General features: G+C 45.4%; 1 protein-coding gene and 1 long non-coding RNA gene across 5 annotated transcripts in view; one reads left to right on the forward strand and one right to left on the reverse strand.

Moving 5' to 3' along the window:
- LOC309376241 overlaps nucleotides 1-11,170 on the forward strand; it is a 94,825-nt gene extending 83,655 nt beyond the window's left edge. Inside the window, exon 3 of the long non-coding RNA XR_014171097.1 lies at nucleotides 10,875-11,170. This is a non-coding gene — a long non-coding RNA (uncharacterized lncRNA). The remainder of the gene's footprint in view (nucleotides 1-10,874) is intronic.
- Nucleotides 1,471-15,005, reverse strand: part of LOC309375923 (uncharacterized protein) — a gene marked incomplete at its 5' end in the record, with an annotated part of 44,525 nt that continues 30,990 nt past the window's right edge. For 2 of the 4 annotated variants that reach the window (XM_081921900.1, XM_081921903.1), the window contains 5 exons: nucleotides 1,471-4,844; nucleotides 11,275-11,401; nucleotides 11,724-11,806; nucleotides 13,301-13,382; nucleotides 13,997-14,481. In XM_081921900.1, coding sequence (XP_081778026.1) covers nucleotides 2,410-4,844; nucleotides 11,275-11,401; nucleotides 11,724-11,806; nucleotides 13,301-13,382; nucleotides 13,997-14,481 — 3,212 coding nt within the window. In that variant the 3' untranslated portion in view covers nucleotides 1,471-2,409. Of the gene's footprint in view, nucleotides 4,845-11,274; nucleotides 11,402-11,723; nucleotides 11,807-13,300; nucleotides 13,383-13,996; nucleotides 14,620-15,005 lie in introns of all 4 variants that reach the window. The other 2 variants (XM_081921902.1, XM_081921901.1) reach the window with 2 other exon arrangements.

Below are 15,005 nucleotides of genomic sequence, written 5' to 3' on the forward strand. Positions count from 1 at the left end.
GTGTCTCATGACGTCCTTTGCCTCCAGGAGGAACTGGAAGCGGGTGGCGTATTCTTCCCAGTCTCCTGAGGCTGGGCTGAACGGCATGAAGCGGTTGTCTGTCGCCATTCTGGGTCCTTGGGTCCTGGAGCTGTAGCCTGGATGACCGGTGCAATTCTGTGCTGCCTGTGGCGGCTGTGTGCGGTGAGCGGCAGACAGCTCAGCAGGATCCCACCTTAATCGCCAGTGAAATATATTCAGAGTCCTGTAGTGATTTCATGCTCTTTGTTGAAGCTTGTAAAACAGTGATTTAATTGCCCCCCAAACCTCAGGTTTTTATATACATTATTTACGCAACGAGTCCAGTCTGACTGGCTGATTCTGCTTCCCTCCTAGAGCCTGATTGGTCTTTTCCTTCAAGTCAATCAGTTGTTGCATTCTAGGATCCTAATTGCCTATTGTTCTAGGATCCAAGCTTAGAACATAACATTCTCCTTCCTCCGTGTCCCCAATTCTTGTTGTTGTTGTTGTTGTTTAGTCGTTTAGTCGTGTCCGACTCTTCGTGACCCCATGGACCAGAGAACGCCAGGCACCTCTGTCCTCCACTGCCTCCCGCAGTTTGGTCAAACTCATGCTGGTAACCTCGAAAACACTATCCAACCATCTCGTCCTCTGCCGTCCCCTTCTCCTTGTGCCCTCCATCTTTCCCAACATCAGGGTCTTCTCCAGGGAGTCTTCTCTTCTCATGAGGTGGCCAAAGTACTGGAGCCTCAGCTTCAGGATCTGTCCTTCCAGTGAGCACTCAGGGTTGATTTCCTTCAGTATGGAGAGGTTTGATCTTCTTGCAGTCCATGGGACTCTCAAGAGTCTCCTCCAGCACCATAATTCAAAAGCATCAATTCTTCGGCGATCAGCCTTCTTTATGGTCCAGCTCTCACTTCCATACATCACTACTGGGAAAACCATAGCTTTAACTATACGAACCTTTGTTGGCAAGGTGATATCTCTACTTCTCAAGATGCTGTCTAGGCCTGTCATTGCCCTTCTCCCAAGAAGCAGGCGTCTTTTAATTTTGTGGCTGCTGTCACCATCTGCAGTGATCATTGAGCCCAAGAAAGTAAAATCTCTCACTACCTCCATTTCTTCCCCTTCTATTTGCCAGGAGGTGATGGGACCAGTGGCCATGATCTTCGTTTTTTTGATGTTGAGCTTCAGATTCTTAAATAGGCTTTATTTCAAAACAGGGTGGGGGGTAGAGATGGCTTAGTCTTCCAAACAACTCTTTCTCCATTAGTTAGTAGACAAGCTTCCCAGTGCAAGGAAAGAAAAGCAGACCTCTGAGCCCAGCCTGGCCCCCCACCATATTCTGCCTGCATGCCTTGAGGCCCCAAGATGGGCGGAGGAAGGCCTGGGGGGCAGCTGCTGGCTGGGACTTTGATTGGGGCAGGGTGGGGGCACAGGGAGGGGGAGACAGGAAGACCAGCCAGGGGGTGGCACTGGGGGATTTATTCACATTGGTTATCTGCCAAAAAACCACCACCCCCGGTTGTGAGGACGGTGGCGCCTCCTCCATGAATTCCTCTTCCACTCCCAGCCACTCCGCTCAAACCTTTGCTAAAATCCTGCTCTCCTCCCTCCTCTCCGTCTCAGAGTTTGGGCTTTCTGTCTCATCTCAAGAACCGCCAAAGCGCCCGCAATTGCCTCTTATCTCCCACCCAAACCGTCCACATCAATCCTAAGCATCTCCTGTTCTGATTTCCATTTTTTGTCTTCTTTTCCAGCTTTTCAGACTTCTCCCTTCCTTTCATGAAGGTATCAAGTGCTTCTGTTTTCTTTGTCAGTGTCTCTGCTTTAGTGGTCAGATTTGTCACCATTTCACTATTTCTATCAATTCGGGCTTCTCCAAATCTTCCTTCATCTCTTTAGTCAGATTATGTTTCCTGCATTTTTCCTGTTCTCCCTTTTCCTTCTAGCCTGATACCCAACACACATAAGCTGTCTAACATAAAATCCAATTTCTCAAATTAAGATTCGAGTTAAACAAATAAACCAAATAATAACTTTAAGAGATGAACCATGAAATAGAAAGAAAGAAAGAAAGAAAGAAAGTGTCCAAGAAGACATAGCAATTTAGATGTCCAGGTAAGAGTGGTTGACTGGCAGGAATCCAATTCTCTTTAAGGGGCTCAGAGTAGAAGAAATATTTTACTTCAAAAAGAAACAAACTTGTCCAAACATGTCCTGATTTTGGCTTTTTCAGCCAGCTCTCAGTCTTTCTAAAAGGTCCTTTTTTAAAAAAAAGGTTTAAAAATGAGGCCAGACTTTCAAAACTCCTTCCAATCACACACTTGGCACTGATATGATTCCTCCCCTGTATGTATTCTTTGATGAAATGAGATTTCTTTTTTCTCTTAAGCTCTTTCCACATTCCTAACACTGATCTGACTTCTCTGCTGTGTGTAATTTTTGATGGGCATTGAGACCTTCCTTCCTGGTGAAGCTCTTTCCACATTCTAGGCACTGAAAGGGGTTTTCTCCTGTATGAAATCTTTGATGAGAAGTGAAACTTATTTTCCAGGTGAAGCTCTTTCCACATTCCAAGCACTTGAAGGGTTTCTCCCCTGTATGAATTCTTTGATGGGAAGTGAGTGTCGAGCTGTTAATGAATCTCTTTCCACATTCCAAGCACTGATACGGTTTCTCCCCTGTATGGATTTTTTTATGGAAAGCAAAACTTTGTTTCCAGCTGAAGCTCTTTCCACACTCCAAGCACTGATAGGGTTTCTCCCCTGTATGAATTCTTTGATGGGAAGTGAGATCATAGCTGTGATTGAAACTCTTTCCACATTCCATACACTGATAGGGGTTATCTCCTGTATGAATCCTTTGATGGGAAGTGAGCTTGGCCCTGTGACTGAAACTCTTTCCACATTCTACACACTGATAGGGTTTCTCCCCTGTATGCATTCTTTGATGGGAAGTGAGATCGTAGCTGTGACTGAAACTCTTTCCACATTCCGCACACTGATATGGTTTCTCCCCTGTATGAATCCTTTGATGGGAAATGAGCTTGGTCCTCTGACTGAAGCTCCTTCCACATTCCATGCACTGATATGGTTTCTCCCCTGTATGAATTCTACGATGGGAAGTCAGACTATAGCTGTGACTGAAGCTCTTTCCACACGCAAAGCAGTGATATGGTTTCTCGCCTTTATGAATTCTTTGATGGACAGTGAGACTTTCTTTCCGGGTGAAGCTCTTTCCACATTCCACACACTGATAGGGTTTCTCCCCTGTATGAACCCTTTCATGGGAAGTGAGCTTGGCCCTCTTACTGAAGCTCTTTCCACATTCCAAGCACTGAAAGGGTTTCTCCCTTGTATGAATCCTTTGATGGGAAGTGAAACTGCTTTTTTGATTGAAGCTCTTTCCACACTCTAAGCACTGATAGGGTTTCCCCCCTGTATGAATCCTTTGATGGGAAGTGAGATGGGCCCTCAGATTGAAGCTCTTTCCACATTCCACGCACTGAAAGGGTTTCTCCCCTGTATGAATCCTTTGATGGGAAGTGAAACTGCTCTTTTGACTGAAGCTCTTTCCACATTCCAAGCACTGATAGGGTTTCTCCCCTGTATGAATTCTTTGATGGACAGTGAGACTTTCTTTTCTAGTGAAGCTCTTTCCACATTCCACACACTTACAGGGTTTATCCCCTGTATGAATCCTTTGAAGGGAAGTGAGATGGGCACTCGGATTGAAGCTCTTTCCACTTTCCACACACTGATAGGGTTTCTCCCTTGTATGAATTCTACGATGGGAAGTGAGAGTATAGCTGTGACTGAAGCTCTTTCCACACGCAAAGCAGTGATAGGGTTTCTCTTTTGTATGAATTCTTTGATGGGTAGTGAAAATTATTTTCCTGGTGAATCTCTTTCCACATTCCAAGCACTGATACGGTTTGTCCCCTTTATGATTTCTTTTATGAACAGTTAGACTTTCTTTCCTGGTGAAGCTCATTCCACATTCCACACACTGATAGGGTTTCTCCCCTGTATGAATCCTTTGATGGGAAGTGAAACTGCTTTTTTGACTGAAGCTCTTTCCACATTCCACGCACTGATATGGTTTCTCCCCTGTATGAATTCTATGATGGGAAGTGAGATGGGCCCTCTGATTGAAGCTCTTTCCACATTCCAAGCACTGATAGGGTTTCTCCCCTGTATGAATCCTTTGATGGGAAGTGAAATGGGCACTCCGAGTGAAGCTCTTTCCACATTCCAAGCACTGATAGGGTTTCTCCCCTGTATGAATCCTTTGATGGGAAGTGAGCTTAGCCCTCTGATTGAAGCTCTTCCCGCATTCCAAGCACTGATAGGGTTTCTCCCCTGTATGAATCCTTTGATGGGAAGTGAGCTTAGCCCTCTGATTGAAGCTCTTTCCACACTCTAAGCAGTGATAGGGTTTCTCCCCTGTATGAATCCTTTGATGTGCAGTGAGATGGGAGCCCTGACTGAAGCTCTTTCCACATTCCATGCAGTGATATGGTTTCTCTCCTGTATGAATTCTATGATGGGAAGTGAGATTGTGGCTGTGACTGAAGCTCTTTCCACACTCCAAGCAATGATAGGGTTTCTCTTTTGTATGAATTCTTTGATGGGCAGCCAAACTCTGTTTCCAGGTGAAGCTTTTTCCACATTCCAAGCACTGATAGGGTTTCTTCTCAAGGGGATTTCTTTGATGGGAAGTGGAATGGGAGCTCTGACTGAAGCCCTCTCCACAGTCTGAATCCTGATATGGCTCCTCCACTATGTGGATTTCGTTGTGGTCTCCCTTGTTCTTCATTTCCAATTCATCACCACCTGAAACTAAGAGGCAAACGGATTAGAGTCTCGGGAAGAAGTGCAGTCCCAAATTATGGAACAATGCTAATTAATGCTTGGGACAGGGAAAGAACTGAAGGGAGTTAGATGTTATAACGTTCCTTTTGTTTTGTAAAAATGTCTAGTTTCGTATACAAATCAAGTTGAATATTAGATGTTTTCTCTCTCATGTGTTTAAAAGTACAGCTTAACCTGGTACTGTCATTTTGTTCAAATTTAAATATGCATCTGTACTATCTTCATAAATAAAATGTGCTTTTATTGAAAAAGGTGGCCAATGCGGGAAAGTTCCCTGTTAAAATTAGGATATATTCAATATGCTAAGTTGTTCAGTATGCAGTAATAAATCTAAACAAATTTTAAGAGCTGGAGAAATATTTGGGAACATTGACTCTGGAGTGACTTGGTCATAGTGAGCTGTCTTGTGGTGGGCGATGTAAGAGTAGAGGAATAAAAATGGCAAATGTGAACTTCTTGTCATGTGACGAAGACATGTGAGAGCAGAAGCAGCAAAGCAGGCTGGGAAGTGCTGGGACTGCACAATCATTTGGGCCTACTAAAGTTATTCAGGCCTAACTGCTAACTGTTGAGTCACTCTGACATGTGACTTTGCAGCCATTTTCTCTGTGTGTTCTCTGAAAGATTTCAGTCAGAGTCAGTCTGCCTCAGTTGTGAGCAGATCAGTATGGAATCTCAGTCAACCTGTTTGGAACCATGTTGTTTATTTTAACTCAGTAAAGCTCTTATTCTTTAAAACTCTGCGTTATTAATTTACGTTTCGTGTCAGGTCATGGGGCCCAATGTTTTATGGATGGCAAATTGCTAAAGCTGAAGAATCAGGGTGATGTTGGTGAGGACCTCAAAGGGACTGAAGGTCCAGTGGTGAGGCCGTGTACCAAAGAAGCAGACCCGGTGCAGCAAGGAGCAGAAGCCATGTCAGCTCAGCAACCTGAGGTTTATTAATCTTGGCAACACTGCCCAGATGGAACGTCTGAATGGTAAGAACTACCTGACTTGGGCTCTGTCTAACAGTGCTGGTTCAATAACTGGACTAACTAGGAGACTGTATAGAACAGTGCTTCCTGAAGGCGGATGTTTAACTACACACCTCCAGACCTTGCGCATGTTATTCCCCCAGTTGCAAAAGAGAGGTAAAAGATTTCCAGACCTGGATCAAGTCTATATCCTGCTATCCAGTCTCCCACCAAGCTTTAATATTGTGATAGCCTCTCTTGAAAGCATGAGGCAAGAAGATTTATCAATGACATATGTAACAGCCCGTCTACAGGAGGAATCTGAAAAGCGCGTGGAAATGCTGAGTGAGAAGGCAGACCAGAGGAGCTTGCGTCGCCCTGCTAACCACAAACCCAGATTCTCAGGAGAAGATGGGACCGAAGAATGCTCCACGGATCGTGCCATGTTGGCAAAGAAATGCTATCGGTGTGGCAAGCTCAGGCACATGAAGAAAGATTGCCATGTGAAAAACCCAGGAAAAGCGAGCGATCCACGTGAGACAGAAAAGCGGATGCATTTCATCTCGGCCGCCGCAAGAGAAGAAAAGAAAATTTCTCCAGACAGCTACATTTTGGACTCTGGCTCTGCCAGAATCATAATGAACAGCCCTGACTGCTTTACCACACTCAGCAATTTGCCAAAAGGCAAGGAAAGCATTTGTCTTGCTGATGGGCGGCATTGCCCAATCTCAGGTATAGGTACGTGTTATATGCCATGCCTAGATGCAGAACTGAGGGATGTATTGTTTGTTGAAGAACTAGAATTTTCTTTATTGTCAATTTCATGCCTTACCAATGTTGGTTTTGAATTTATATTTGTGGGTGATAGTGTTTTATTAAGAAGCAGAGCAAGGAAATTGCTTTTCCAAAAATGGTGGATGCCTTGTACCCTTTACAGCACTCTCCGCCAAGTGATGGGGTCACAGAGAGACCTAAAGCTGGAAAAAAATGATGTGTTAATAACTGAACTATGTCAGCAAAACTCTAATTTCCCGCATAAAAACTGCTCCCATGCTTTGCATAGAAAAATGGGGCATGCAAGTTTCAAATATCTGGAGAACATGCAAAAAATATATAAAGATTTAAATGTTAACCAGTGTAGCACATAACTTGATTGTGCTATTTGCAAGCAAGCAAAATCAAAGTTGCAACCAATACCAGGTAGAAGTGATAGAATTTCGACACTTACTTTGCAACTTGTTCATTCTGACTTAATTGGTCCTTTTCCAGAGAGTGAGGGAGGATCTAGATATGGCCTAATTATTGTGGATGATAAAACAAGGTATTCGTGGCTATATCTATTGAGAAACAGATCAGAATATGCTGGTGCTTTTAAGTCCTGGAAGGTATGGGCAGAAAGACATTTTCAAGGGCAAGTTATTCAACTCCAAACCGACCGAGGAGGTGGATATTTAAGTAATCATTTCCAGGCATGGCTTAAACGCTATGGAATAACGCATCGTCTCACATGTCCAAATAGTCCCTGGAAAAACGGAGTTGCAGGGGGCCGCTAGGGGAGCATTGGAAGATGGCCGACAATACCATCTCTCCGTCTCACACGAGGTAATTAAGAGGCTGATATGGGAGTATGCAGCCTCCCTTGTTACCCCAAGGGAATGGGGAACACTGCCTCGCCTGCGGTTGCCATAAATCACCCCCGGATTCGAAAGAAGGGGGTGAGGGCACTGCACAGCGCTCGTGTTGGACGGCTCTCCCTGACGCTGTGTCTGATCATGCGGCCTGGTTGCAGGAGCTCAAAATAAACAATTAGAGAGAAGCAAATGCACATATTTCGAGTGAAGATTGGGAGTTAAGACTGCTAACTAAAGTGACCTCTGTGAAGTGGAGCGACGGGCTGGACTCAACAACATATTAAGAAGAAAATACATCAAAGGGTCGGTATGTCAGAACGGGACTGAAAGGGGGGGGGGACTTTTCTTTTTTTATCTTATGTGAGTACCTAACAATCCTCCCCCCAAGAAGAATCGTTGCAATTACTGATAACAAGCAGGATGATTAAGAACTGTGTGGAAATAAATCACTAATCAAAGGCATGGCTTGCGGAATATCTGGGAACTGTGTGACGCAGTTATAAAAAGAGACTTGTTAGGGCAGGTCTGGCTACAGGATTTATGATTGAGGGGGAGGAGACCATGGCTTGTTATTATATCGGACTGTGAGTTTGAGTTTGTTTTCAACCCGCTTGTGGAGACTATCAGAGGTCACAAAGAAAGGAATATATGACAACAGGAAGATGAGGAAAATAATAAAGAGAAGATTGAACAGAACTGTGAATACTATCTGGACAGAACTGTGAACATTAAAGCAGCAGCAAGAGAGATGTTTGGATCCCTTTCTGAGCTCGAAGCATGGGTACCCCCAACAAAAATTTAAAAATCTGGCTGTGTAATTTGGAACTAATGTGATTTGATTGGTTTGTTAATAAAAATTATATTTTTTAAAAAGGAAAAATGGAGTTGCAGAGAGACATGTGGGTGTCATGCAAATTGTAAAGGACAGCTTGTTAACTGATGCAGGATTGCAAAATGATGCAAAGCTCTGGGGAAAAGCTCTCCTGACTGTCAATTTTTTAGTGAACCGTACTTTCACTACTGCCACGGGTGATGTTCCCTGTTGTTGTTTAGTCGTGTCCGCCTCTTTGTGACCAGAGCACGCCAGGCAATCCTATCTTCCACTGCCTCCCGCAGTTTGGTCAAACTCATGTTCATAGCTTCAAGAACACTGTCCCACCATCTCGTCCTCTGTCATCCCCTTCTCCTTGTGCCCTCCATCTTTCCCAGCATCAGGGTCTTTTCCAGGGAGTCTTCTCTTCTCATGAAGTGGCCAAAGTATTAGAGCCTCAGCTTCAGGATCTGTCCTTCAAGTGAGCACTCAGGGCTGATTTCCTTCAGAATGGATGCGTTTGATCTTCTTGAAGTTCATGGAACTCTCAAGAGTCTCCTCCAGCACCATAATTCAAAAGCATCAGTTCTTCGGCGATCAGCCTTCTTGATGGTCCAGCTCTCACTTCCATACATCACTACTGGGAAAACCATGGCTTTAACTATACGGACCTTTGTTGGCAAGGTGATGTCTCTGCTTTTTAAGATGCTGTCTAGTTTTGCTATCGCCTTTCTCCCAAGGAGCAGGCGTCTTTTAATTTCGTGACTGCTGTCACCATCTGCAGTGATCATGGAGCCCAAGAAAGTAAAATCTCTCACTGTCTCCATTTCTTCCCTACAGATGTTCCCTACAGAATGCTTTTTGGGAAGGAACCGGATTACACAGGTTTACATGTGTGGGGGACTTGGGCTTCTGTTCATATCCCCAAGTCTCTGAGACGCAAAGGTCTAAAACCAGAGTGCTACGTTTCATTGGCTATCAGGGCTATTCTAGCAGGTCTTATCGTTTTGCTTTGGGATGTGGCCAAGTAGTCATTTCACAAAATGCTGAATTTGCTGAACAGGATAGGTGGGAACAGGTTCATGCCAATCCTAGTATTTTAATTCCTCTCTCAGGACAGCCACAGGAGCCTGTCAGGCAGCCAGCTGCTGAGGAAAGGATAGGAAGTGGGGGAAATTTGCCCTCAGGCACTGACACTTTGCAAAGTGCCACAAGCAGTGAATCAGAGGAACAACAAAATGATGAGCTGGAGGAGCAACAAGAGAAGGAAAGCCCAGTGGTTATTCCTAGAAGGTCCACATGGACTACCAAGGGTATTCCCCCGATAAATTGACTTTTGGCACAACAAAAGTGTGTCATGTGAATTGTACACAGCCACAGGACTTTGCTCAAGTTCTGAAACTACCTTCTAAGGAACAAACCCAGTGGTTTGACGCCATGAAAGAAGAGTTGGGATCATTCAAAGAAAATAAGGTTTACACACTAGCCAAATTGCCACCAGGTGAAAGGTTAATTTTTCATGTTTATACTTCTGCTCTCTAGGTCTTTGGGGGAGTGTCTTGTGACAAAGACACATGTGAGCAGAAGCAGCAGAGCAGGCTGGGAAGTGCTGGGACTGCACAATCATTTGGGCCTACTAAAGCTATTCAGGCCTAACAGCTAAGGGTTGAGTCACTCTGACATGTGACTTAGCAGCCATTTTCCCTGTGTGTTCTCTGAAAGATTTCAGTCAGAGTCAGTCTGCCTCAGTTGTGAACAGTCAGTATGTAATCTCAGTCAAACTGTTTGGAACCATGTTGTTTATGAAGAAGTTTATTTTAACTCAGTAAAGCTCTTATTCTTTAAAACTCTGCATTATTCATTTAGGCTGCGCGTCACTTCTATGTGCTGAAAAACACTTTTCATATATTGAACAAATGTGTGTAGCAGCTGCCAAATTTAAATTTCTTTAGTGGCTAAACATTTAATGATGATGTGCATCACCTTAAACCAATTTGGATATTTTCTTAAATTCTCGACATCACAGAATGCAGCAGAAACTTGTCATATCAGTATTATTATTATTATTATTATTATTATTATTATTATTATTATTCACGTTTCCTTACACTTGTACCACAGGTTACATACGCTTCAGGTTACAGACTCCGCCAACCTAGAAATAGCACCTCAGGTTAAGAACTTTGCTTCAGGATGAGAACAGAAATCGTGCTCTGGCAGCGCAGCGGCAGCAGGAGGCCCCATGAGTGGGGCTTCAGGTTAAGAACAGTTTCAGGTTAAGAACAGACCTCCAGAACGAATTAAGTTCTTTACCCGAAGTACCACTGTACTTACATGTTACATTATTGTGAGAAGTTACAGGGGACGAGGCAGGGGGCCTTCTCGGTAGGGGCACCCACCCTGTGGAACGCCCTCCCATCATAGGAAATAACTATGTAACTTTTAGAGGACTTCTGAAGGCACCTCTGTATTGGGAAGTTTTTAATGTTTGATGTTTTATTATGTTTTTCTATTTGTTGGAAGTTGCCCAGAGTGGCTGGGGCCACCAAGTCAGATGGGCAGGGTAGAAATAATAAAATTATCATTATTGTTACTACAGGGTTCACTGCCTGAGATTCAAAAAGCCTGGCTCTGTTTTGGGATGGAGTTTGTTTGGTTCAGTCGTGGAATCTGTGCCATCTCCAATGCCAAGCGACTCTTTGGTCAACCAGAGAGAGACAGAAGCAAGAACAAAGCAGGAAACTTGACTGAAGCTACTTCAACATCCCAAATCACTCTGAAGCCTACATTGAAGAAGGCCTGGGCAGTTCAGACAGCCTGATCATGGTTTTAAAAGGCAGAACTGGAGGAAGAATATTCACAGGGAAAACAATCAATAGCCATCCCTCCAAGGTTTGCTGTGGGTGGCGCTGTTGAGCCCCATCAAAATATCAGAGGTTCGTCACAGAGAGATGTCTTGAATTACAAAACAGATAGGATGATCCAATAGGGAGCCTTACCGAGAGAGTCCAAGATCCCACGATTCTCCTCCATGACTTCCTTATGCAGAGCTCTCTGGTCAGGATCCAGCAACGCCCACTCCTCGTCTGTGAAATGGACAGCCACATCTTCAAAGCACACTGGACCCTAACAGAACAGGAAAAAGGCTGTCCTCTTAGAGAACATTCACTTGGCTCTGTTGTTTTCTACAGCGGCCAGACCGCTCTCTGCCTTCCTCATCCCTCCTCTCTCCTGCTGCAGCTTCTGCCTCGGAGTCTGGGCTGCTCTCTGCCACAGACTCCCTCTGCTCCCTGAGCCCTCTTCCCTCTCCAGCTTCAGACCCCTCCTCCTCCTCCTCCTCCCAGTCGGCTCCCTCTTCTCTGGCTCCTCCCACCATTCCTCTGCATCCAACTGTGTCCAGCCAGTCTGCATCCCAGCAGTCCTTCCCCACAAGGCTCCTTCCCCCTACCTGATCTGGGTCCACAGCTGCTGCCTCCCCTCTACCACCATGAAAAGATGAAGGAGCAGGTCTTGGTGGCATCATTCCGTCACCTGGGAGAGACAAAGGTAAGTGGAAACCGTGAGCGCCTGCTTCTCTCAGAGGTGAAAGAGTGCATCTCTAGGTGCAGATGGGGTTTGTCAAAGTCTCCCCTGCTAGTTTCCGGTTCCGCTCTGCCTTAATGGAGGCAGCGGGAGATCGTTGGCAAAGGAAAAACAAGGATGATTGAGGGTAATTCTCCTTGCAAGTTTCTCCCAGGGACAGGGGGAAACGGGCTTCACTTCCAGTTTGTCTCGGTACCAGGTTCCGGCTCCGGCATGGATTGTGAGAGGCAGGGAGGCGCTGAGTGCAAAAGCCCTTAGCCTGCCGAAAACCCTCCTTTGCTGCCATTAAGAAGCAGAGGTTCTCCTGTCAATCAGAGCTCAATTTGGACTAATGTACAGGTGTTGCTGGAAGAGATGAGATCATAAACTGCGGAACTGAACCAGCTGCAAGGTCTTTAAGGTTTGAATTTGAGAGTAGACTTCATTTGGTGCAAAAGACAGTGGGTGGGGGGAGGGGAGTCTATAGCTTCTTTATATAAAGCTTTATTCTCTACACTAATGAATTGGCAGCCTGCGATTGAATACTAGTTGAAAATATCTATGTACAGGTGAGCAGGGATGAAACTGGATTGCAGATATGGAATATAACATCAAATGGAACTGTGCGTGGGGGAAAAAAGGGAAAAAGGGAGGGAAGCTCTATTTTGCAAAATGTTTACGGTGGAAAATTAGAGCTGAGTCAATTGCAGTTCTGACAGATCCCTCTCTTTCCCAGGCAGAGAAGAAAAATGGCAAAAAGAGGTTATTTATTTGGACAGTGTGATTTTTGCAGCTGCTGTTAAAGTTGCCAAACAACGAAGCACAGGACAGAGTGATGGAGAATTTCTGAAACCACAATGGGATATTCGCTCCACCCAAGGAATGATGGAGAAGAGCTACAACCAGGAAAAGATAGACAGAACATTTTACAAGGACAGGAAAAAACATCACGAACAGAAAGATTGCCACACACAGGAAGAGTAAGGATATCGCTGGAGTGCCTCACTTGTAGTTTTATATATTATTTGATGTTTCCATACGAATGGAAGTCACTAATACTGCAGTTGTTGAATAAAGGATTGTTATCTTGACAGGAGTGTAATTGAAATTAATAAGATTTTGGAATGGAGAAATCAAGAAAATCATCAAACCATCAGTTTTAGCATGCGGGGGGCCACCTATATTATATAATTTTGTATAAGATTGGTATTAGTAATTGTATTCTAATTTCGCATTGTTATAAGGAGGCTATTATTGGACTGTAATTGTAAACTAACCAAATTACTATCATAAACATTTGGACATTTGTACCCATTTCATATAATAGTTGTGCAAAAATACATCCCCCCCCCCGAGCTCTGGGCTCCAGGTGTCTTCCCCCAAAAGATGCAAAGAACTTACAGATTAGTTTCAAAACCAAGAGAATGTGACAAAACGGGGGAGAAAACACTCCTTCCTCCTTACCCAGAGGCCTCACTCTGGCGTCCAAGGGAGTCTTCTCTGCCTCAGAAGAATCAAGACCCATTTCTGCCAAAAGATCCTTCCTCTGAAAGAGCAACAAGGATTCAAAACAGAGAATGGGGAGAAGGGTTAGAGAAGGAACGGCAGAGGCAAGCGCTTTTGGGGGACAGAGGTGAAAGCTGCTTCCTGCTTCTGCTAGACTGGTGTCTGGGGTTGGCTGCCAGGACCATGAAACATTGGTCCTCAAGGATCTTCACTGGCTCCCAGAACGTTTCCCAGCACAATTCAAAGTGTTGGCCTCAAAGGCCCACTATACCCAAAGGAGCGTCTCCATGAACTGAGGTCCAGTTCCGAGGGTCTTCTGCTGATTCCCTCACTGTGGTAAGTGAAGTTACAGGGAACCAGTCAGAAGACCTTCTCCACAGTGGCCTCCACCCTGTGGAATGCCTTCCCATCAGGCGATAAGGAGATAAAAAACTGCGTAACCTTTAGAAGACATCTGATGTCTTACTATGCTTTTATATGTGCCGGAAGGCAGATGGGTGTAGTATCAATAATAATAATAATAATAATATGAAGAAGCAGCAGCAGCAGCAGCAGCAGAAGATCTCTTCCTGGATGCTTTCCAAAAAAGAATGGGCCATTACTCTCCCTCCTCTTTGGAGCCCCTTGGGGTATCCAGAGGAAAGTCTCTCTCACCTGCTTCTTCTCTGCCTGCTTCCTCTCCTCTGCCTGACTCAGGAGGAAACCTTCGGCCAGGGCCACCGCCTGGGAACTGGTCTCCGCTCCGCATTCCCTCACCCAGATCTCCATCTCCAGGGGAAGGACAGCCAGGAACTGCTCCAAGATCACCAGGTCCAGCATCTGAGCTTTCGTGTGCCTTTCCGGCTTCAGCCACTGATGGTCAAGGTGGTAGAACTGGCTGCAAACCTCTCGGGGTCCTTTGGCCTCCTGGGAGCAGAACTGCCTGAGCTGCTGGCTCTGCACCTCTGAGCAAGGGGTGTCCTCCTCACCCAGTTCCTTCTTCACAGAGTTTTCACAGAATTCCCCACTGCTCCCAGTTTCCATGGCATGGCCTCTTCCTGCTTCAGGGCCAGCTGAGTCTTGCTCATCCATCTGGGCTCCCAGGAAGTCTCCAAGAGATCGGAAGGAGCCCCTTGGTCCTCTGCCAAGTTCTGTGGGTCCTAATGCAAGCTGCAGCAAATCCTATGAATCAAACACACTATTCTATTGTAAGATGAAGAGAAGAATGTTTCCTGAGGAAGCGTGGATGAGTCTTGCTAGGAACCAGGGCTGGATTGCACCACAGCTCAGACCCCAAGCTGTTTGGGGTGGAAAAGGGGGAGGGAGAAGTCATAACTGTGAGTGACAAGTGAGTGTAATCTGGAGCCAAGGCAAGGTCCCTCCCCACCCCACTTCATAGTCCAGAGCTTCGCCCCAACCCAGCCATATCTGCTTGGGTGGCTTGGTGAGCAGCAGGGCTCATGTCTAGCTCCAGCCACCGTCCCTTGGGGACTTCCTGCTCTGGATCCGAGGGGACGGTGGCAAGGCCCTCTGGGTGGAACTGTCCCGGAAGACGCCTCAGAAACTGGACTTTCAGTCAAATAAAGAACTGTTGTTGTTGTTGTTTAGTCGTGTCCGCCTCTTCGTGACCCCCTGGACCAGAGCACGCCAGGCACTCCTGTCATTCACTGCCTCCCGCAGTTTA

Source organism: Podarcis melisellensis (assembly GCF_964234715.1).
Source record: "Podarcis melisellensis genome assembly, chromosome: 8".
In the NCBI taxonomy this organism is placed as follows: domain Eukaryota; kingdom Metazoa; phylum Chordata; class Lepidosauria; order Squamata; family Lacertidae; genus Podarcis; species Podarcis melisellensis.